The following is a 24,518-nucleotide window of genomic DNA, read 5'->3' as shown; positions in this document are numbered from 1 at the left end:
GGGAACATAAGAAATGCATTCCAAAGAAAACTTGACCAACTGAGCAGACACTTAACTTCATTTGAGGGATGCCTATACAGTCCAAGATAGGAACTTCACTATTATTACTAAAAGAAAAAATGAAGCACCGGCTCATGAAAAGTACAATTCAAAAGCCTCAGCCCAGACGTGGGTTGCCATCTTTGAAGTGATACCAAACCCCGATATCCCATATGGTGGATGCTGCATGCACACAGACCGATGTGCAAATGTGCAGTAGCTCGCAACCAGCAAGCAGGAGGAAAAATTAAAAGTCTTTGGAATGGGGACAGATGGCAGTCCTACTCAAGACATGGTGTTTTGTGAACACCTAAGATAACTTTCATGCAGTCACTATCTGCCTCAGAGCAGAATGTTTACCTATGCTGCGAGACTGTCCCAAGCTGCGCCAGAACAAGCTCCAACAGCACGGAGGATCTACCTTACCCACCTTGCAACAAGTTCTAATATCATGAAATCACAATTGCTGCTTGACTAGGGAGTTACATTTCATTGGTTTGATTTCCAAAATTAATAATACAAGCACACACCTAAATTGCTTCAGAGAGCTCAAACAAAACTAGGCATTAGGCCTATTGCCCAAACATAATTAGTAAAATTACATTAATTAAAATTAAACTGATTCCTAATTAAAAAGATTAGGCATGCCTAACCCCCAGGATTCACAAAAGCACCTTCTTTCCTGGTAGATTAACTTGCTAATTCAAAAGAAATTCTGTGACTGCTTTAGGTAGGAATTTCAGGTATGCTCAGAAAGGGCTCTGCTGGGATAAGAGACCAATCACAGATTAGCTGCAATCTTTCCAAACTTATGTGATGAACTGATGTCAGCCAAGAACGTCCACATTGTCATCAACTTATGAAAGCATTCTATCAGCAGTTTCAAGGGGCCTCTGAAAGCAGAAGATATAAGGTTCAAGACCCGTGTAGCTTTAGTTTCTTAAGTAAGCAGTAGCTTCATTCCCATGTCCTTCAGAAACTTAATTGCTTTCCTTGGGGTAAGAGGTGACAGATCCCAACAGGGATAAACACAGTGCTTTTGGCCTGCAAGCAGTATCAGAAATCAAAGCCTATTATAATTTGATAAATCTTGCACACCAAGAAGATAATTACGTCTACCATAGAAACATGCTTGTTTTATCAGAGCCTTTCCTGCTATTTTTCAAGGTAAAAGAGAAAAACTAGAACTAAAGAAGGGCAACATAGTTCTACCCTCAACAGCCAATTTTGGTATAACATGGAAAAATCTTAAGTTTGGGTACTGAAACTTACCCTTACATTGTGGTGTTCATTCATTGCCCTTCATTGTCAGAAATGTTTGGCTCTTAAAGACACAATGATCTGCAATATTCCAATAGTCATCCAAAGACAGATCAAATTAGAGGAAACGCTTGCTCTACATGAGTCTACTGACCCAGTCATGATGACAAAATTATTTCATCTTAGGCAAATATTCCAGAGAGACCACTGATGCAGACCTCTGAATGAAGAATTGCCCAAATCATACCATCAAAAGTTGATATCATCAGCTCACAATGAACTTTCTGTAAAGCAGTGAAAGGATTCTATAAAAGTAAAATTCCTAAGATAATGGTAGAGAAAAGAGAAAATGAGCCAAGAAAAGGTTGAAGGGAAAAAATGGATTAAATGGAAATGCTAATGACCAATCCTGTAATCTACCTACCCAGCTGATGAAAAATTCTTGGTTTTGAATTGGTATACACAATCTTCCATGGTGTAGATGTTCACAAAAAAAGGGAGACATTTGGATTCTGGAATCACATAGGTATATTACATTCCAGCACTTTAAAGCATGACGAATCTAGAAGAGGTGCAATGTCTTTTCCTTAGTTGTTCCTGTATGCAACTAAGGATGTTCTCCCTGTACTGCTGGTTTTAGATCTACTCCGTTACCGAAATACTCATTAAACTAGGTACTAACACACACGTGTACAGAACAGCCAAAGAAAATGACAGAAATGTACAGCAATACATATTATGCCATATTATATACCTACACATGTGTAGGTACACATTTTTGATAGTTTAGTCTACACTAAAATTAGTCATTTTTATCATAGAAATTAGTAATATAAGAAAAGTACGGAGGCTTTACAGTAATGTGCATTTGAGAAAAAAGATTACATGCACTCATTTATATATTCACCGCGAAAAGTATCACATACCTGATTGTCTCATATTAAAGTACAGCTAAGGCTTTTTTACCAAGGAAAACAAACTCTTCAAATATTTATTTGTGCAAAACTAAGTCCAGGCTCTTATAAGAGAGTAAATATATGAAAACCACCACTGTTTTACAAAAATAAAACAAGCCACATCTCAAAAAAAAAAAAAAAAAAAATCTTCAAAAAGTAGTCAAAATGAAATATTAAATTACTGGAAACAGCGCCTCTAAATGTAGCTTTGTTTTGCTTTTTAATAGGGAAGCAATGTTAACAAGCAGTAAAAAGCATACATACAAGAATTCACTTTCTATAGTGGTATCCTTCCCAAATTCTGTTCATATTGACCTTTCGTAAAGCATTAAAGACTGTATCTTTTAAAAGGGCTTTCAGACCAAAGAAACACAAGGGGTTTAAGCATATATTATAGATATGCTGACTTAAAGAACTGTTAAAAAACAGCAAGTAAGCAACTGGTCCACATATTACACGAACACATCTACTGCTGCTACACATACAGCTCACTTTACAAGAACAATCCACACAGACTAAAGTATTTTTTAAAAATGAACACCAATTTTGGCTGACACATAAGAAAATAAAAAAAATAAAAAAAAAAAATCTTCTGCACCAGTTTAAACCCTGCTTGAAATCTAGCACAGGTTCATCAATCAAGCAGGGTATGTAAGATATCTTTTGAATTTGCTGCTCTAACTTCATGGATTATTACACCAGTTACTGAAAAAATGGTGGTAACAAAAACATATTTCATAAAAGCCTAACAAATTCAGGGAACCAAAAATGTGGTTATTTTTAACACCCAAATAATGTAAAATACACAATTTTGATGTAGAACATGGCTGGAGTACAACCTATCTGGCTTATACTAATTTTCCTTTGAGCAGTCTCACAGACTGTACATAAAGCAGAATAACTAAATTTTTATCAGATTTCGTCTTAATGCATTAATTCTTAAAACGTAGAGCTGAAGAGCAAAACATTCACATTCAAAAAATTTACCCATGTGTCCAACATAACATTCGTTATAAATATTGACATCTTTAAACCTTTCTTAGTATTTTCATTTCATCGGTATAACACATCAAATATCAGTACAAAAAAAATTACCATTGAATATCTTTTTCCAGAATGCTTTTCACCTATTCTTCAGGTTTTAAACTAAAGGAGAGCAAAATCAAACCCTGTATTTTAGATTTATTCTTGCCATATTAAGTACTAAAAAGTTGAGAATCAATCCATTAACCATTAGAACTATTACATAATAGGTTAATAACAGGATGGCATGACAAATTCACTCTTTTTAACATACACGTTAAGTAGCAAGTTCTGGTTGTTGTGGTTTTTCTTTCAAACTAACCATTTGGTGTAAGTATCTTCATAGTCACGATATCCAGAAGGTGCTGAATTAAAACATCTCTAAGAAGTCTCTAGCTTTGAAGTCAAAAACTGAGGAATTTGAAAATAAGTTTTGAACTTTAAGTTACAGCACTTTGATTTATAAAGTTTATTCCTCGCTCTGAACCAAAAGTGAAGTTATTTCAGATCAGTATTATTTAAGAATAAACTAACGTAACTTAACAAAATCAATTCCAACAATTGCTGCCCCTTTAATATATAACGTCTTGAGTGTCCCGGGTTTTTTGCTTTTTTAACCCATTAGCTGGCAAAGGTTTCTGGTGTTGATTACTGCATACTGTACACACAGTACAGTGATCCAAACAGGAAAGGTGATATACCAATAGTTCCTTTTTCTAGACAAAGCAGCATGTAATACTTGCTATACTGATTATCTGGAAAGATCATCAGCTGGTGATGAGGTGAAAATACTCTCATGATAACAAATACCTTTTCCTTACCTCTTCCTGTCCCTGTTACCAATCCATGTTTTTTTCTTCCTTTTCTGACACTGAAAAATTGTATTTTCTTCTGTTTGTACATTATTCAGAGCTGTCAGATATGAAATCAACATAAAACTTTTTTTTTAAATGTGTATAAATTGCATAAGTATAACACAATCTTAGATTCTTGTATTCACTTGAGAAAAGGAAAGGAGCACAAGGGCAAAAGAGCTAAAAAAGAGCCAGCAAAAATATTTCATTGTCTATGGGAATACACATTGATATCAAGTCAGGGAAGTCATAAGCTTCTTTTCCTATTGGAAAAGGCTGAGGTACTGAATGCCTTTTTCACCTCAGTCTTTACTAGAAAGCTCAGCCTTGAATGCCAGCTCCCAGAGACCGGGGGAAAGGATGGAGCAAAGAAAACGTATCTTCAGTGGAAGAGGTTCAGGTTAGGGAATATGTAAGCAAACTAGACATTATGTAAGTCCATAAGCCCTCATAGGATGCACCCACAAGTGCTGAGAAAGCTGGCAGATGTCATCACAAGGTCGCTTTCGATGTTCTTTCAACAACAATGGTAATTGGGAGAGGTACCTGAAGACTGGAAGAAAGGAAATGTCGCTTCTATCTTCAAGAAAGGCAAGAAGGAAGACACAGGGAACTACATTCCAGTCAGCCTCATCTCAGTCCTTGGGAAGGTGATGGAGCAACTAATCCTGGAAAGCACTTCCAGGTATATGAAAGACAAGAAGGTGACTGGAAGTAATCAGCATAGTTTCACCAAGTGGAAGTCATTCTTGACCAACTTGATAACATTTTATGATTAAATGATTGACTTGGTAGATGAAGGGATAGCAGTGGATATTATCTACCCTGACTTCAGTAAGGTCTTTGACACTGTCTCCCATAAGATCTTCATGTAGAAGCTCATGAAGTATGGGCTGGATGAGTAGACAATGGACTGAAAACTGGCTGAACGGCTAGGGCCAGAGGGTGGTGATCAGCGGCATGAAGTCTAGTTGGACTCCACTAAGTAGAAATGTAGACCAGGGGTCAATAATGGGTCCAATCCTGTTCAATATCTTCATTAATGGGAGGAGTGGCTGATATGACCAAGGGTCGTGCTGCCATCCAGAGGGACTGTGACAGGCTGAAGAAATGGGCTGACAGGAACATCATGAAGTTCAACAATAAGAAGTGCCAAGTCCTGCACCTGGGTAGGAACAACCTCGTGTGCTAGTATATGCTGGGGGCTGACCAGCTGGAAAGCAGCTTTGCAGAAAAGGTCCTGGCAGACACCAGAATGAACAAGAGCCAGCAAAGTGCCGTTGCTGCAAAGGTGAATGGTATACTGAGTTACACTGGACAAAGTACTGCCAGCAAGTCAAGGGATGTGATCCTTCCCCTCTATTCAGTGCTGGGTCTAGTTCTGGGCTCCACAGTGTGAGAGACATGGACATACTGGAGAGAGTCCAGCAAGCAAAGGGCCACGAAGATGATTAAGGGACTAGAGCATCTTCCACACGAGGAAAGGCTGAGAGATCTGGGATTGTTCAGGCTGAAGAAGAGAAGGCTCACAGGGGACCTCACCAAGGTACACAAATAGTTGAAGGGAGGGTGCAAAGAGGATGCATCCAGGCCCTTTTCAGTGGTGCCCAGTGACAGGACCAAGCCAATAGGCGCAGACTGAAACACAGGAGATTCGCTGTGAATGTAAACATTTTTTTACCGAGAGGGTGACTGAACATTAGAACAGGCTCTTTATTGAGCAAGACCTCGTACAACTTACTGTAATAACTAACAGGATTTTGCAGACTTCACACATAAGAAAACTGAAGAGTTTGACACTGAGCATGTCCAAAACTAAAATCACACCATCCACAAGTATCCACCAAGCCTGTAGGACAGTATCCATATTAGCGCTGTAAGATGGGGGAAAGAGATGGGGAATAGTTAGGTGAAGCATGAACTATTATTCTAGAATACATCCAGAGCATGACTCATATGTACATGGGTTGTGCCTCTCTTAGGATTGCAAAGTCTCCATCCTTGGAGACACTCAAAAGCTCTCTGGAGACAGTCCTGGGCAGCCAGCTGTAGGTGACCCTGCTTGAGTAGGGGGTTGGACCAGATGATCTCAAGAGGTCCCTTCCAACCTCAACCATTCTGTGATTCTGTGAGTTCAGTTCAAAGAAAGATGTTAATTCTATTCCTGACTAATATAAACATAAGCAGCATCAGCTTTGCCATATCACCTTTTATAGAAAACATGCTGTATTATACCATACAGTATACAAACAGACAGCAGAACTTCTTACTACAAACTGTTTCAGTAGTTTCCTCTATTATTACTGGGAAAACTTACAAATTATAAACTTGCAACAAACATATTAAAATAAGGACATCAAAAGCATGCAACAAAAGCTCTGTGTTTTGTATACGTTGACTTGTTATTTCATTTCTGCCAAATCAAATTTTATAAGAAGCATTACTACTTCATGATTAAAATCCAGTCATGCCCCTCAGAATGGCATTATACTGACCTATGTCCAATACCACCAATTAGATAAGAGGCAATAATGGACAACACTGCAGATACAGAAGAGGCTTATTTTAAACAACGATTTCACTTCACCAAAGAAACTTAAGAACTACACCAAATATTTCTAGTAGCTAGGAGAGAAATTCAAAAGCAATATGAAGATTTGTTCAAGCACAGAGAGCGTGCCTCGTGGATTTTTAGACTGCAATGTTCTCATTGTTTTTGGGCTTCAAAGGGGACAATGGAAAACTTCTAGATGCATGTTGAAATTCAGAATGGATAGAGAAAAACAAGTTCTGTTTACATCCATTTACCCTAGAGCACTGACCATATAGCCACAACAGCAACCACACAGATCATTATTTAAATACGTAACAGCAGCCACATTTTGGCATGCACCATCACTTTGTAACAAAAAGGTAATATGCTATATTGACATTCACTGAAAGCATCTGGCACCAAATATTCCATTGTATTTAAAAAAAAATTATGCAGAAGCCTTAAAGACTATTTCTATTTCCGATTTTTTTTTAAGTTAGTTTAAAATAAACTTGAAGATGAATGATGTATGTTACTTGCACACCATACAGAAACATAACTTATGTAGAAGGGTTGTACATTAAGTGAATTTCCAAATTCTAACACTTTCTTTAGAAAAACAGTAAGTCCAATCCCCTCCTCCTGCAAACAGTTGTCATACATATCGTTCCTAAAGATATAAAATTTCTCAAGAAATAGGAACAAGTTAGAAAATTTCCTTCTAATGATAACAGAAACAGGAAAAAAAAAATCACTTTATTCATAATACTCAAAATTTTAAAATCTTTTACTTCTAGCCTAAATATATGAAGAACTTGTTTATATTCACTGATTATTGTGCCAAACGTAACTTTCCATTTAAATAGCTTCTCTCTCCTTTTGGTGTTTACCTATAGTCAGACTTTTAAAATCCTTATTTATCATTCATCACATTTTTCAGACACCACCTAAGAACATACAAGATCCTACATAAACACAGTTAAAGAGTTTATAACCTAATTGTACAAAATGGACACACTGGGTAAAGGAGGGGAGAAACTATAAAGAAGTAATATCTGTAAAACCAAGTAACATAATAGCCTCAGCTATCACACCATTTCTACAATAATTAGCTGCTGGATAAGCAAGGTGCAAAAAGGTAGTCCTCACTGGGCTGCATGTACCCTCACACCTTAACACAGCAGTCGTTCATTGCTCTGCTCCACGTGAATAAAATCTCAGTAAGGCCAAAGAGAAGTACATTTCTTAGTGGTTTCATCACATTAATCTTAAAGAAGACACAGTACGACTTTATGGAAAAAATAATTGAAAATTTATGTGTTTTGTAAAAACACGTTTACTTTTATGCTTAGTTCTGTCCTATCCTATTTCAGCTTACAACGTTAAGTATGTTCTGACATTTCCAACTTCTCATGCTTTCAGTGTAAACCAAACCAACACAGTTACATGTATTTCAGTAAAGATATAAAATATACATACTACCAAATTGGCATCATAAACCTAAGAACCCCAGAGTAATAGTTAAAAGGCAAACAAATCTGAAGAAGTTCCGGTATAGTAAAGGCATACCTGTCTCTGTGGGGAGCCAGACCATGCCAGCCCTATCTTTTATGCAATGAGAAGTTTACATGGCTATAGTTGAGGTCCCAAATAAGTAATTAATTTGATTGCACTTATTGAACTCAATGTTATGAACTTGATAGAATGCATACACAGAAACAAATGTACCAGAAGATTTTCTGACTACATTTTCAGATAAAACTCACAATTTTGACTTACTCAAAATAACAGAGCAAAAAATTGTGTTTAGTAGACATTAAAATTTAAAATATCTTAACATTTAAGAACTCCGAGTCACAACAAGGAACTTCTAAACTTTTCTTCTATTGCAATTGTATAAGACTGATGGTTAGAACAGAGGAAGAAAAGAGCTTTATAATCAATGACACTTTCACCATAACTCTGTTGAAAGTATTATGTTTATAGTTGTTCCGTTTAACGTTCAAAAATTATGGAAGTTGTACAGAGCGTTGGTGTTTTGTTATACAAATTAGAGTATGGTAACAAGCTAAACTTTTTCCAATAAGTAGTATACAAGGCCGTAACTTTGACTAGAATCGTTATCCTAGGATAATTACAGCGTTACATAATGAAAAAAAAAGTCTTTGGTTAAGGATAGTTTAATACAGGTATAGTTTTCTTTTCAAATAAGTTTCTTCACAACTACTACACACATTGTAATTCTTATTATTATATGTAGTCTATTACCGCAGTTACATTAATGGTAAAACTAGTATGGTGTCGACAGGTTTATAAAATCACAGTTAAAATAATTTCAAATGACTAAGCAACTCTAAATGCTAATAATATTAGAAATGCAATACAGTAACTTTAATCAGAAATAGATAACAAAAAAATTAGAGGCCGCATAAGATATTGACACAAATTACAAAATAACTACTTAATCAAAATTTGGTTAAAAATTTTGCCACTGGTGATCAAAAGCATGGACAAAGAAGTTTCCTAATGTAGTTGCTAAATCTTTCTAGTCACCCGGTACACAAGGGCAATCAAAAGAAAGCATTGACTAAAAGATGATTATATACATCAATGGTAAGGAAAGACTTTTATATGAAAATTTGAAATAACCAGGGTCAATTGTATTTTGCAAGGATACATAACAGCATTGCAAAAGTAAATAAATGGTCTTTTTTAAAAAAGAGGAATGGCAGGAAATGTTGTGCTGCTCCAGTTACGACGCAGGAATGAAGAGTAACAACACATTTAAAAACAGCATTAAGTTATTAAAACGATAAAGCCTCAATTCACACATTGGAAGTTTTTCAGATGGTGCTGGTGCAGAATGAGCTTAACGGGACTCACATTAATATTTGACAATTACTACCTAACAAGATCATTTACACACAAGAAACAGGAATGTTTACAGAACATGTTAATCCTCCCACTTCAAGGGCCCAGTACGAGACTTCCTTGATGTGCATAGTGTTCTATAATTATGAGACAAATATCGAAAGATTCTTATATTGGTCACTTAATAATTAGTCACTTATAACTGAGACAGAACATCAGGCTACACAGACCACTAGTTTGATCCATTATAAAACATTTGTGAAACGAAAATTCTAATATGCAAAAAAACACATTTTAAATAATTCAAAATAAGATCAAGAGTATGTGCTGCAAACTACAAAGAACAGGGTGACAGAAAACAAATACGTGGAACAAGAATGCACTACTGGCAGATATGGAAGAGAAAGTTTCCCTTTTCCCCACTCCTTTCCCTCCAAAATACATACCTGCTGAATGTGTCTACTAACTCGTTTCTGAGGTTGGTAGATAAGCCAAGTATACAGGACTGGATCAACATTAATTGCTAATCCTTGTACGCTGGACAAGAGTACTGCACCTATACATCGTAGAAAAGAGAAGAAAATGTAAATTACCTCCATCTAGGTACTACTTTTTCTTGCACACAAATCATCTTTGATGCACACTTTTGTTTGGATTGGACTTACATATGTATTTATTTTAAATTCTAATCAAGAGTAACAATTAAAACAAACTTCAATAGCTTCTCCAAAGTGAGAAAATTGCCAGCACTGCCAGTGTAATGGACACATACACACACACAAAAATACGCAGAATTGCATTTTTATTTTTCTTATTACAATTTTTTGCCAAGAAAAATGCTTGTTTTCACAAAGTTGTGTGTGTAACTGAATACACACAACACCTTTCCTCAGATTCTCAGCCAACAATAACATTATGCAAGAAACGAGTCAATGAGATGCTTAACAGAGAGAAGAATATAATGTATGACTTCCCCCAAACTCAATAAAGAAAAACTTGGTCTAGGACAGTGGGTTCTTTTAATAAGCACAGGTCTAATTTGGGTTCCTGTTCTGTCCAAATCTGCTCAGGAGAACATTTTTCATGTAAATGTGGTCATGAATAGTTTTTAGTGGACTAGTTAGGTAAAATAAGGCAAATTTTTGAACTCTGCTAATGTTGGCAGTCTCTGTACTGTGAGGTCTTAGGATTTTATCCCAAGTTTTACAATACATCTTATTTTCTTTAAATCTCACTTTTGAAGCCCTAAGATTACAAGACAAGGCTACCATATCTTAATTTCTTAAAACTTCTAGTTTTCTTATGCTTGTGAAGAAAAACTTTCATGTAAAGCATTAAGGCTCAAAATAGGAGAAAAAAACTATTCTCAGTATCCAGAAATCTGAGCATGTACTTCAAGCCAAGCACGCTAAAAAACAATTTATGAAGCACTATAACCTACATTAAAAATCTGATGATGTATTAGTGAGGCTTTTGTGTTAATAGCATAGATATCTATTGCAGCAGAACTTAGAGAGCTGTAAAATTCAGAAACAAATGGATTAATACAATACAAAGGTATTAATTCTACTGAAAAAGCGTTGCAAGTAGTAATAGGCAGTTTCTTTCTTTTCACATAAGTTTTACAATTTTACAACAAATAAATAAATGAAATAATGAAATAAATAACGAAATAAATTCAAACCAGAAATCCTGGTTACTGGAAGGTCCCAGCACCAAGTTCTAGAGAATTACAGTAGTTCCATAATTCAAAGAATCATAGTTCCTAAAGCAATGTATGCTACATTTACTCTGCAGTCTACAATATAATTATGCAGCAATCTGAATGTAATAATACATCCAAATAAACTCCGAAAGCTTGTCACACAATTCAATGTACTTTCCAGAAACCAGCAACAACATATGCCTCAAAACAAGTAATACATCACCAAAATTGTAAATGGGGGGGTGGGGAGGGAAGAGGTACGTTATGAGTTTATTGTATATGACAAAATTTTAAAACCAGCTGAATTTCAAATGGCAGAAGCCCCACCAACCTGGGGCAATGCAAGCAAAGCCTGACGAGTACAATGGGAAAATGGCAGTCAAGAAATACACAAAGATAAATCATCCGCCTAGCACGGGCTTGGAGTTGGAACACACACTGTGAGGAACTCCTATACACAGACTAGTCTATGTGATCTGATGGTTTTAAATGTCAGTAATAAACCTTAGAAATAAATCTGCAATTTAACGCAAAGCTGATGTCAAGCATAAAGTAATGTGCAAGTAAGAAGAGCAGTTACTATGCCTTGCGGCAGGATCTGGAGGAGCCTAGAAAAAGGAAGCAGAAGGTAAGAGCGGACTGAAAAAGTATATGCTACAATCATTAGCTTTTATGAGATACTTGGAAGCCAAAATAAGAGAATCCTGCATCTTTAAGAGATGCAGCCTGTTGTCAGCAATAGTTAGTGAAAGGTTTAATGTACATGTGATATGACAAGTGGGAGTCTGAGACCTCCCAAAGAGTGAGGAATAAAGTCAGCCTACAGGCAACGTCAACAGAAAATCCCACACTTATAACAGACTCCTGAAAGGGGGAAAAGAAAAAAAGTGTTATTGTAGCACACGATGCTAGTTACTTAATTTAGTTTCTTAGTTTTAGCTAATTTTTTGCGGTGAACAAGAAGTTCGATAAAACGAACTCATGCTTTGAACTGAAACTATCTTTTCATTTTAGTGAAGTCACACTAGCACAAACCCATAAAACTGTAAAGGTAAAATAGACAGCAAAATAGTTTATTTTTCCAGTTGTCTTTTCTTGTTGAGAGCTTGTGTCTGGGAGAAAAAAAAAACCAAACGAAAAAAACAGTACAAGTAGATAAGCAATTACATTATTTGCCTTTCAATTTGACTGTCAGGTAACTTTGGCCTCCTAACAAGCCACTTCTGTCACATTGAATTACTGAAATTTACTGCCGTATTTGCTACTCAGCCACTATACTCAGAGAGCAGTTTAATCACCTATGTAAAGTTGTTTCCTGTGTAACAGCTTTCTTCAAAATAAATATGTAGTCAAAGAAAAGTTTCTCAGATTTGCCGCCTCCCCCCCCAACAAACCCCTCTTAAATTTGTGTTTTCTTGCCAAGAAATAAGAATCCCCCCCCTCAGTTTTCAAGGAAGATCTCACTGATGTGAGGACCAAGCTCTAAGTTGGCAGCAGACTCCTTGCACGTCCACAAAAAAAAAAATTAATTGCTATTTTGTCTCTGTCAAAATGCAACGCTCAAGTTTCCTGGATTTCATTAAGACTGTGGTGAACTTTCTTTTCTCCCCTCCCCTTTTCTCCTTTTAATTAAATTTACATTTCAGAAAAAACAGACCTTAGTCCCATACCATACTTGGGTTTCATTTCCAGATCCCAGCTCTTCCCAGAGTTATCTATTACATCTATCTAGTAAATTATTTGAAAAATAAGACTCAAACCCAACACCACATAATCTTTGAACATTGAGAATTTCCTCAAAGTCATGGTGTCATTTGCCCAGCACAGTTTGGGCAAATTTCCTTCGTCCCCAACTTTCGGCTCTCTCCTGAAGCCACGAACCAAGGGGAGGGTGCAGGCGTCAGCGGAGGAGGATGAACAGGAGGCAGCAGAGCACAGCTGCACTTGGCACACTCATCCTGCAGATGAGCTTCTTAACAAGCTTCCTTGGATGATGACAGCTGCAGCAACAGCACTCATCTTCCCACAGGACTGGGGGGCCCGCAGAGGATAACCTGGGGCCTCCTGAGTTTGGGTTGGCTCTGCCACCACTTCTTCCCACCTTGAGCGCTGAGCTAAGGCTGCTGGAGGAGCAGGGAGGAGAGGGGTCGCTATCCTGGGGCTCTAGCCCTACCCTCTCCCGCAAAAGGGAAATTCAAGCATATAATAAGTGGGACCAAAAGGGAACGCGGTACACTTCTGGTAAGGCAGAAGAGGACACCTGGGGGATGCAGCTGCAGAGAAAAGAGGCCAGCGGTAAAGGCAGGATAGGTGAAACGGGGCAGAGTCGAGCAGCAGGCAGTGGTGCTGAGGGATGCTCAGTGGGGATGAAAGAACAGGAAAGGGCTTCGAATATCACAGAGACAGAAGAAAAGGATGAAGGCAGCAGGCTGGTGAAAGCGGAACGCAGAGGTGAATGAGCGCTTTGGGAAGGAGAAGGGAGGTGGCAACATTTGACAACATTTTTGGAGGTGTAAGAACCTTGTGAAAGAGTAAACTGCATTACTGAGTCACTCCCAACACTTTGGTGAAAAAAGAAATTACTAGGAAGAGTAGACAATAATAGTTCAGTCAAATTTACTTACTGAAACTAAGCATTTAACACAACGACAACATACTATGATGCACTAGATATTGAGAAGCAGCCTTGCTATTTATGTGCAGAAAAATGTATTTTATCTCTGCAACAATAAAGGTTCACCCTGGCAGAATTCTTTCTAAACTCCGCTCTGTATGTATACAGTATCCAAACACTATTTCCAGTAAAAACTTTCAGTAAAACATTTTAGATATCCCCCTATAAAATGAACCAAAAAACCTCTACAGGAAACCAAAGTTTAAGTTACAGTTAATGTACACTTTCTATTGGGGAGGGATCACAAATATGAACAAAGGGAGTGATCTACAATAAAACCTAATTCTGACAAGTTTTGTTTATTTTTAGTAACTAAGTAACTAAAGAAAACATTACTACATCTAGCTATATAAACTGCACCATGAATTATTTTAGCATTGAGCTCGTGACTTCTGTATGTCTCAGGACATGTGAACGATAAGCAGGTGCTGATACAGGTTGAGTTAGCATCATTAATTTAGTATCCAATTATTTTAAAAAAATAGCATAATGAAGAAATAATCTTTTTTACTTATTACCTTAATGTTTTGAAGGGCATTTCCATTAAGGCATACTATAAAAATGTAGATCTGCATATTACACCCAAATGAAGAGTGCTTTTTTATAAAAGTATATAGGTAATTAGTTCTTTCTGCTAGTTGACTCAGAACAGATGCATTGTAAATCACTAAATGTGGAAATATCGAACTCTGTTTAATTTTAGCCTGGGAGTCAACTAAGGGAAAAAGAGTGCTCTTTACTACTCTGCTTACTGCCAAAATGGCTCGCTTACCCACATTCCAAACAGGCTTTACCAATTAGCTATCCTATGGCACCACAGCCATTTGCAGTCACATCCCAAGCTGAAGAATGAGAGCTGAAGTAGGAGTTAGAAATTGCAGCTACACAGCATAAAAATTAAACACGCAACCTTTTTGTCCACTTTGGAGTATCAACGACAAGCCAATAATATTGTCTTGCAAGTTAACCAGCTTATCTAAGAGAGTCCTGCATTTCATCCTGAATTGCCAAGTCAGACAAAGGAAACATATTTTAAGCTACCAAGTTTATGTGATTGTGAAAAATTAATTTACGTTATACCAGCTACAATAAATTCATAAATTTTGTCTAACTATTGAAATATATGTCTGCATGTTTCCCTATTCAAGGGTTACTTGAATGATTACAGATGACCTTTTTTATAAACATTATCCCAATTTTATCTCAGAGAAGAATCTCCAAGTCTACTGTACTTTCATAGTTTTATGTTCACCAAGCGCTTAAAATAATTTAAAATAAAAGATCAATTAGTTCAGTTGCTTAGACCAATATTAGAATATTTCATTAAAACAGAAATAGTGGGGTAACATTTTCCCATGAACTAAGGACTTTGGTCTGTAATATCAAATGCAGTTCCTTCATACAACAGTTACTCTTCACTCAAGCATAGACACACCGCAATATTTTAACACTATTCCTGTTTTTTTCAAAAAACAAAAAAAGCTTTTGATCTTTGGAAATATTCAGTAAGAATGTACTTCTACTGCTAGCATGACCTTGTAACTCTCCTACTGAAGTTTACAGCATAAAAGCATTAAGTGCTGAAACAGAAGAGGTCAGCATCATTATTTTTATTTCAAAAACAGAGAAAGTGAGGCAAAGAAATGACGTTATTAAATTACACAGCAGGACCCAAGGATAGAATTCAGATGTTAAACTTAGGTGGCACGGCTAAGCACCTACTGTAACTAGTAGCAAAAATAAATGTAGGGGTGTGACTTCTGTTAACCACACCAGCCTCATTTCCATTGAATGTTCTGATAAGCCATCATTAAGGTTAAACCCCCCACACACATCCTATCTCCATCAATATACATACCTAAATACTCACAAATGCTGAATTGCAGAATTATAACACAGAATTATAGTCAAAGACATAACGCAATGAGGCAAAACACAAAAATGCTGAATACACTGGTTAACACAAAGGGCTGTACATTAGGCATCATTTTTCTACAGTATAAGGAGCCACATTTCTGCAAATCAATCTGAAGCAAGGTATATCAAATCAAGGTGTGGAGAACAAACCTCAGTTATTTCATATCATCTCGGCCCTTTGATGTTAAGAATGGAATTTAATCCATTTAGTATTTTGTCTTACTGAGGAAAAATGTTATGACATGCTGACATGCAAGTTTTCACAAAAATGCTGGAATATTCATATTTAACTTGTTCGCTATATGTTCTTAAAAAAAAAAAGAAGTATCTTGAACGGCTGCTTTGTTTTCCAAAATTTATTTGGGCAAAACCTTAATTTCCTTCAGAGAATATGTTGGTGTGGGCTCACGGAAATAGTTTAATAGGCCATAACAATCAAGAAAAATAGGAAATGTGTAGGCAGCTGTAGTATACAGAAATGTCAGCTTTATTTGGATGATTACTGAATCGTTTCTATGAAAACATAACAGCAATATTCCTATGCTAAGCTGCACAGCACCTCTTCCCTAATTTCTAGGTTTTTAATGCAAGAACATCTCATTCAAGTATTATTTCCTCACGTTCACTTTTAGGTCCTGTTTACATATTTAACTGTCAAACTTACTATTTTGTAAATATAAGGAGAACGAGGAAAATTCAACTGAAAGAAAGCACTATACAGATAGAAAGCAAGGATATATTATAACCACTTCAAAACCATATTGTCAGGGAGTGAATAAAATCATATGAACATTTTATAAAACATGAAGTGTTTAGAACACTTGGTTTGTTTTATTACTCAAAAAAATGGGGAGAAATACGACATTCATGTTGCCCACGTTTCCACTCAGAAAATGGAGGGTGGCCCAAACTGACTCCAAGCAGAGGCTGTTACTGGAGACAGCACTATGCAAGCAGGTATTCCGAAACCCAGTAGTGTTTACAACTAACCATTTCAGTTTACAAAGGTATCTACCAAAGTCTAGTCCCTTTGTCTTTTTCCCCCCAAAGTCCCACTAGAAGGCTATCTGACATTTGATGTTATAAATCTGATTATCAATCTGACTCTAAGTCCTTAGACCATGGTTATTATGAAACTTCATGGATGAAATCTGCTCTGCTAGCATCACGATACTTTCACATATAAAAGAGTTAACTCTCAGGCTACCAACAGTTCCGCCTCTCTATCCGATACCACCACCATTACAGGTATGACAAGGATTACTTAGACCTCTAACGCACTCCATATACTACATTAACTTGATCATACCTGACCGGGTTTTCAAAATGCTACTAAAACTTTGAGAATTTTTAGCTTGTCTAGCTCTGCAACAAGAGAACTCAAACATGTTGTAATGTCAACATTTCCGTATGGAACCTGTACAACTCGCAGTTACTCGCTCTTATGGATCAAGAGAAGACTGTAAATTACATTAAAGTAATAAGTTGATTGGTGCTCTGAATAAACTATGAGACAATTTTCCTCATTTTTTGTTTGCTCTACTTGGCTGAGACTGCCTCTATCCTATTTTAAAGGCTATAATGACTATTTTTCAGATTACAAGGACTTTTAGTCTCACTTGTAAAATACAGTAATTCCATGGAATGAATTCCTGATGAACTACTGAAAACAGACATCTTCTCAAGCAGACTAGAAATAAAACATTTATGTGGATATTTTTTATCAAACAAGAATTTTGCTAATTCCTCTATCTAATGGTCTGAGGTTAGTAGGGCAGCAAATCCCTTCTTTCATTTATTTGATCTCAGAAGTCTAGTACTACTTTTGGATCATATTCTATTCTGCAACTAAAATGTGAACAAACTTAATTCTAGCTAAGAAATGCTATGGCTCAAACCTAGTGTTCTTCTAAGGAACCAACAAGCATAAGGACAAAGCAGATTTAGTTATATGATCTACTGGAATTCCCTACACAAATTCCACAAGGCATTTCATCAAAGCTTTTAAAGAAACTATGCTATCTATAATGGATAGGAGAAGAAGTTAAATAGACAAATAATTTGAGATTGGATAAATTATTTGGGAGGAAAAAAAACAGTGATAAGAAAACACTGTAATTTGCACTATGGAAGAAGGCAGAGCCCTGCAAGAACTTGTGCTTCCCAAGACATTCCAGGAGATCATTGTGGTGACCAACTCTGACGAGCTACCCAGAGTAACCAAGAACAGGGCTGACTGAAAAACTCCCAAATTATCCCACCTGATTCAATACAGAAAAACATAATTTTTCCTACTGGTATTGCTACCTCATTTCTTAACTTTACATGTAAAATAACTGAGTTGACTGCTTTGACTCAGAAAACAAGATTTCTGTTTATTCTAGAATAAAGCATCAGCTCAATGTTGAGTAGAAAGGAAGGAACAGGGAATAAAACAGAAAATACCATCTATACCACTGCATAAATCCATTTTGTACACAGATACTGAAAATACTGCATGCAGCTCTGGTCAGTCAAAAGGGTCAGTTTTAAGCATTCAAACCTGGAAATTCTGTTTCACAATACCATTCATTCAGTATTTATGCTCCCTGATTCACTCCATGCTCCATGCCAAAAGCATTACATTCTCCAAATCCCAGGGCAGAGAGCACAGAAATAAAAATGTATACACACGTGTATCTTGAATTTCGCTTACTGGATAAGTCATTTTCTTTTCTTCATTTTTAAATGATTGCCTATTTACTATAGTCAACTCCAAAGTAAATGTGTTTTGAACTCCAGGTCCAAACCACCTGGATATGGACCTCAGAGCCTTAGACATACTGCAACGGCAGAACCTTTTTTCCAAATGCAATATTATCTGTAGATCTTTATGATTGAATTGTACTTGGTAAGTATGTACACAAACGTGTAAGTAACCACCAGTAGCTGCACTTTCCATACCGTTCAGAAAGACCTTAATTGATTAAGACACCAAAGTCTCCAGATAAGCAGCAAATGAGTTCTAATCACTGTAGACAATCCCGCAGCACTGTTTGATTTAAAAACCCTCCAAATTCCACACAGAAACTGCTGCACAGAGAGCTTCAGCTGAAGGCCAAAGGGCCATGGAGAGGCAAGCCACTGAGAAAACACATGTCAACGGACAAAGACCTCTTGCAAGTGAGTGAGAGAAATAATGTTTTGACAGAGTGATTTTACTCAGATCTTGCAGTTGCTTATGGTGGAGCTTTGTCCAAAAACTTCTACCTGTGCACGGGTATTCTCAGCCCTCTTTGAGGGAATGCCAGCTATAAGGAAGACCGTTTTCTTGGAAAGGGAAAGCCTCAAACTGCCTATTTTACTAAATGAACTTTTTATTCCTTGCAGAACAAGAGGACTGCGAGAACAGTGAGAATCATACAACTCTGCACCAGTCAGGTAGTCGACCGAAATTGAAACTAAAGCATCCTGATGGACAAATGACTCGCCTGCAAGATCTAAAAGACATCCTGAATGCTCCAGCTGACAGCTTGCATAACAGCAGGTTGAGGACCATAGCTCACTTGGATAAGCAATCTATCATGTGATCTCTCTTGCTGTGAATGAGGACGTTTCCAACAAGGGATAGACAAGGCTGAAAAACTGTATGACCTCCTGTGAGACAGTTTAGTGCAAGGCTGCTCAGGGTGCAAATTCCCAGGGTTCCAGGTGAATAGCTCTACAGAGCAAGAAAACACTGGAGAAACTGACAGCAGAAGTCTCAAAACTATCTTAAAGAGGCTGGGTTTCAAAGGATTAGTCATATAGAACCATTCCTAGACTAAAGGAGCACATGTAAAGTCAGAGATCTTTTCTGATGTCCTCCTGCCAGAAGCGCAGATTTACCTTTGTCTTTAAAGGTTAAGACTTTCTCTTCACTTCATAACAAAGACTTCTATACTGGATAATTCTCAGCCCAGAAGAAACTGCCAGGAAGATGACATTAGAATTATCAATACTTCTCTCAGCTTAAAAAAAAGTAGAAAATAGCTGAGGTCTGCTCCAAGGCTCTGAAATCACAGGAAATAGACCCTTGCTAGAATACTTGATTTTACCCATGTCGCAGCAGGGAAGAGAGAATCACATTCCATCATCTCTCAATGTAGAGAATAGTATCAGTCATGATCCAAACATATTACCCTTAACTAAGTTATCGGAATGCCTAACAAGCTCTCTCAAGTTTTCTACTGTGAAAAACAGCAGAGTGAAGCTTTTCTATATTCAGTTACAAACCATGATTTCTATGAACTGTAAGCAGTTAACAGTGCATCACAATATACACAAGCACACTGATACCAGGATTGCATCCTCCCTTTCTCTATGACTGGAGTGGCAGAGCGCTACCACACATTTTCGTCTATTGTGAAACAACATTATAGGAAGATCGTGAACTAATGATATAGTTAAAGTGAGCAATGCCTCAATATATCTCCTTCTAAGTGATTTTCAATACAATCTCCAGCTTGTTACTTTTATAATATGGGTTTTAAACTAAAACAAGCAAATGCTCTGAAAACTGCCAAGAAGTTTCTTAATACAGTTCAGCTTCTGTATTTATAAACACCTCACTATCATCTGCCAAAACGCTATTTTGCAATTTCTTACAGCAGTATTCCTCTGGGAATTGCAACAGGATTCTTCCCCTACGGCAACAGGGCACCAAGGGAGCTATTTTCATTCCTTCTTCAGCAGTTGAACATTTGTAGTGTTGTGACTATGAATAACAACTGGTCTTGAAGGTTAAGTTATGAAACTGAAATCTTTTCAGCAGTAGATACCTCACGTGCCTTCTCTTAAAAGTAATTTGAATAATATACAGCTATGGTTTCTATTTCCTTTTTTCTTAAACATGACAGTGCCTGAAAGGGAGTAGGAAACACACAGAAGATTTCACATAATTTCTTAGGTGCTCGATTAAAAGAATACACCCACAGACACAGAGGTTGAGGAATAAGAAAATAATTTAGGAAGGCAAGCAAGCTTTGCATTAGAAACTCCACATAAGCACATAAGATTATTCTTTCTATAGCAGAAACGTAAGTAAAAGAATGGAAAACTATGTATATTCTAAACAGAAAATCATATATTCCTTTATATTGCTTAAGAAGACTTCATGCTCTACACCAGTGATTCAAGACTGCAATAAATAGCATACAAATGAGTTGCCAAACAATGAGCCAGAATAGAAATAGCCACAGTATGTTACACTGTCAAAGTTGTGACACTACAAGACAGGTAAAGTTACACAGGCAGTTCTGCCATAAGCTTTTCTTTTTTTTCCTCTTTTTTTTTAAAAAAAAAATAAATATATGCACTCCAACAAAAACTTGATACATAGGGCTTAAGTTGAAATCAAATCTTTTCTTAAAAAAACCAAACAACTTTGAAAAATATGGAATTTTTAGTGCTTGGTTACTTAGTGGGAAAGAAATACAAATTTTAGATACTATGAACATAAAATGGGCAGGTTTTCTACTGAACAGTCAATCCTGGTCCTTTTTGCAGCTGATGTCTGCATAGGCAAGAATTCCAAAAGGGGATGGTATTTGCGAATGACAGTACACACACATAAAAATGCAATTTCATTGAATCTGTGCCAAATTTACAAAAAACAAGGCAAACTACATTCTAGAGGTAAACTTAATAACTCTATATTAACTTAATTCCAAATTTGAATGAAATTTCACAAGTCCATTAAAGATAATTTGATTTTGAGCTTTACAGTACCTTCTGATAGACTTACACCTGTCACACAAAACCAAACAGCCTTCCTCAATTTATGAAGAAATTACATGTAAGAAAGAAGGGAGAACAGGTAAGCACCTCCACGTATACCGAAATGGTTGTACCAAGACATAAACAGGCATGGATTAACTGAACATCTCAAATGTGGAAATAACTCTATTCACACCTAGAGGAGGGAAGCCAGCTTCATAAAGTCTTGGGAATGAGCTGTAGTTTCAAGAGATTCTAGAAAGAAGATTTCAAATTAGCTACATTACATGTTGGAGGACTTTTTCAAGCTATACAGTGTACTACTAACTGAAAAATTCCCACACGGTGTAAATACCAAGGAGAAATGCCCTGTTGCTGCATATTGTGAAATTCCCTAAAATTCTGATTGAATTTGCATATCAGCATATTGAATGCGTATAGTGCAGTCTGGATTCCTTGCCTGCAGTTTTGCCTGTTAGTTCTCTGATAGATGCTAGTAAACTCAGCAGAATAAATAGCTTTCCTTTGTATAATCTTCTTGTAAATGAACATAAAACCTAGAAATGAACAATTAGTTATTAATCACAGATTCAGTCATCTCTATTTAAATGTAAAATTGCACCTTTACTGGTATCGATTTTACCCCCTTCTAGAATAGCTTCATATATACTGGTTACAAAGAGAAATTGATATGACATATCCTCTAATTATTTGGTAACTTCCTTTTATGCTACTAGAAATGTACAGTAATTCTGACTCTGTAGACAATGGTTATGGTCACTATGAATGTTACAACTATAGATTAAAGAAGAATCTTAGCTGGGCAAGTGAAAACCCACTACAATTCTTTTACAGAGATGAAACAATCATTGTTAAAAATGCCAGAGAAGAAAGGATTCAGCACAAAGTACCAACACGAGTAATACTGGAGGAGACTGTTGATCATCCTGCCTTTACTACTGAGGGCAATTTTGAATATTTTTAAAGTATTTTTAAAATCTGAAATAATTTTCCAATTCATAGAGATAAGGGTTCCCGTATAAATTCTGAATTCTTGAAATAATTTCTCTCAATAATGTAATGAATGCTACCACGATCACCAATAGACAAATAATAAAATCATGTCTTTACTGGTCATATAGAGGGCATAAAAATCAAAGGATTAAGTTAAAGGTGATGTTTAAATCTTCATGGCACAGTACAGTATAAATTTCATAAAGTGTTATTAAAAAAGAAAAAAAAAAAATCAATGAAAGATAGCATTCAGAATATCCTTAAAGACATCCAGATTGCCAAACTAGTTTATAATAAAAGTTGCTTTACTCTTCTGCCTGAAACAAAGCTGTACATTTCCAATGCAGCAAGCCGAAGAAGTAACTGTTCGCCTTTTCACATCAGAAATGAATACACAAAACTACAAAGCCAAAGTTTGTGCAGTTCATTTCTACCTGCAGTAAACAGGGAGATGGTTATTTAATGTTTACTAGTTCTTTCAAAATCCCTGCATCATTTACTTGACGTAGAACTAAGTTACTTTTCTCATTTATAAGATGCTTGTAAACTTTGAACGTACAATTAAAGTCAGCTGTTAAGATAAATTATTCTAAAGATTCAGAAGAGCTGGACACGATGCAGCCAAAAACCTGAAACATCTAATATAGTAAACTCATTTTCTTTTAGATTAAAATGCGCATTCTTGAATGGTGTCATGACTTATGACCAATATTTCCTCACTTATGGGGATCTAATCAAGAACTTATCAGGGACAAGCTTGCTAAATCTCATAACTAATATTTCTGAATTATAGTAAATCTGCATTAGATTAAGGACGCTTAATATACATTAAAGCATTAGTTATACTATCATATCAAGATAGCTATTTTCAAATCAGTTTTTTATCCTCTGCCATCACTGCTAAACTTTAAAAACTTGACATAAGGTAAAATGTAATTAATTTGATTGTTTGATTAATACATCCAAATGTTGTTTAGTTCAGTCAGTGTTTTAAATCACTTCCTAGCTAAACAGAGAGCAGAAATTTTACTTTCACTTTTGGGCTTGAGTGAATAGTTCTCTTCCAGAAAAATATCAACAACACTGTCTAGTTGGCTATTATTTAAATTTATTATCATTATTATTATTATTATTATTAGTTTTAATTATTTTTTAAAAAACAAAATTCTCCAATACAGGCACTGGAAAATCACAGGTAAGGTAAGTTACAAAACTGCATCTCTTAACTAGTAGAAGTGCAGAAAGCTGCTGTCATACATTTAGGCCACAGTGGGAGTTTTTAAATGTTGCCTTGAAAAACTGATTTTTAAGTGAAACCAGCTTTCAGGTTTTTACAGTGTCTTCTGAGAGAAATGTTACAAATAAACAGAAACATGTAACCTTTAGTATTATTTTGGCAGTAAGCTGAACACTGCAGCTTTATGATTTTACAAACCTCATTTAAGATTTTCAGAAAAAAAAAGTGTTAAGTAAACTGTATAAAACATCTGCACAAGCGTTATAAGAACACTGAGTTTATTTACAAAGCAAATAGTCCTGCAGATAGCTAACAATGTATCATGATGTCTTCAGAATATTAATTTTATGAGTAAATCTTTTGGGGGGATATGCTCTTGCATCATATTTTACAGATCAGCAAAAACTGTGCCTGCTTCAAACTACTTAGCTCAGGTTTTCTGCATTTGTTACAGCACACATCAGACTATTAAAATTATAATAAAAAAAGAAATCTGATCAGGTAAAAACAATAAGAAAATAATCAAAGAGTTCTAAGCAATCAAACATTAAAAGGAACGTTTACTTATAACCATGCTTTAGGTACTCCAATGCAGTTTTAAATGTTCTGCCTGACACCACAAGTTGCGGGCCCTATATGGCCCCTACCACGTAACCATAGCACCAGCTAAACAAATTGTTTGCTAATCCAGATATCTCA

General features: G+C 36.2%; 1 protein-coding gene across 1 annotated transcript in view; it reads right to left on the bottom strand.

The window, feature by feature from the left end:
* VPS13B (vacuolar protein sorting 13 homolog B) overlaps window positions 1-24,518 on the bottom strand; it is a 499,565-nt gene that overhangs the window by 269,946 nt on the left and 205,101 nt on the right. Inside the window, exon 20 of the mRNA XM_082499631.1 lies at window positions 9,983-10,092. Coding sequence (XP_082355757.1) covers window positions 9,983-10,092 — 110 coding nt within the window. The remainder of the gene's footprint in view (window positions 1-9,982; window positions 10,093-24,518) is intronic.

Source organism: Vanellus vanellus, assembly GCF_965231255.1.
Source record: "Vanellus vanellus genome assembly, chromosome: 2".
NCBI lineage: Eukaryota > Metazoa > Chordata > Aves > Charadriiformes > Charadriidae > Vanellus > Vanellus vanellus.
The sequence above is the reverse complement of the archived record's forward strand: the minus strand, read 5'-3'. Positions and strand labels throughout refer to the sequence as shown.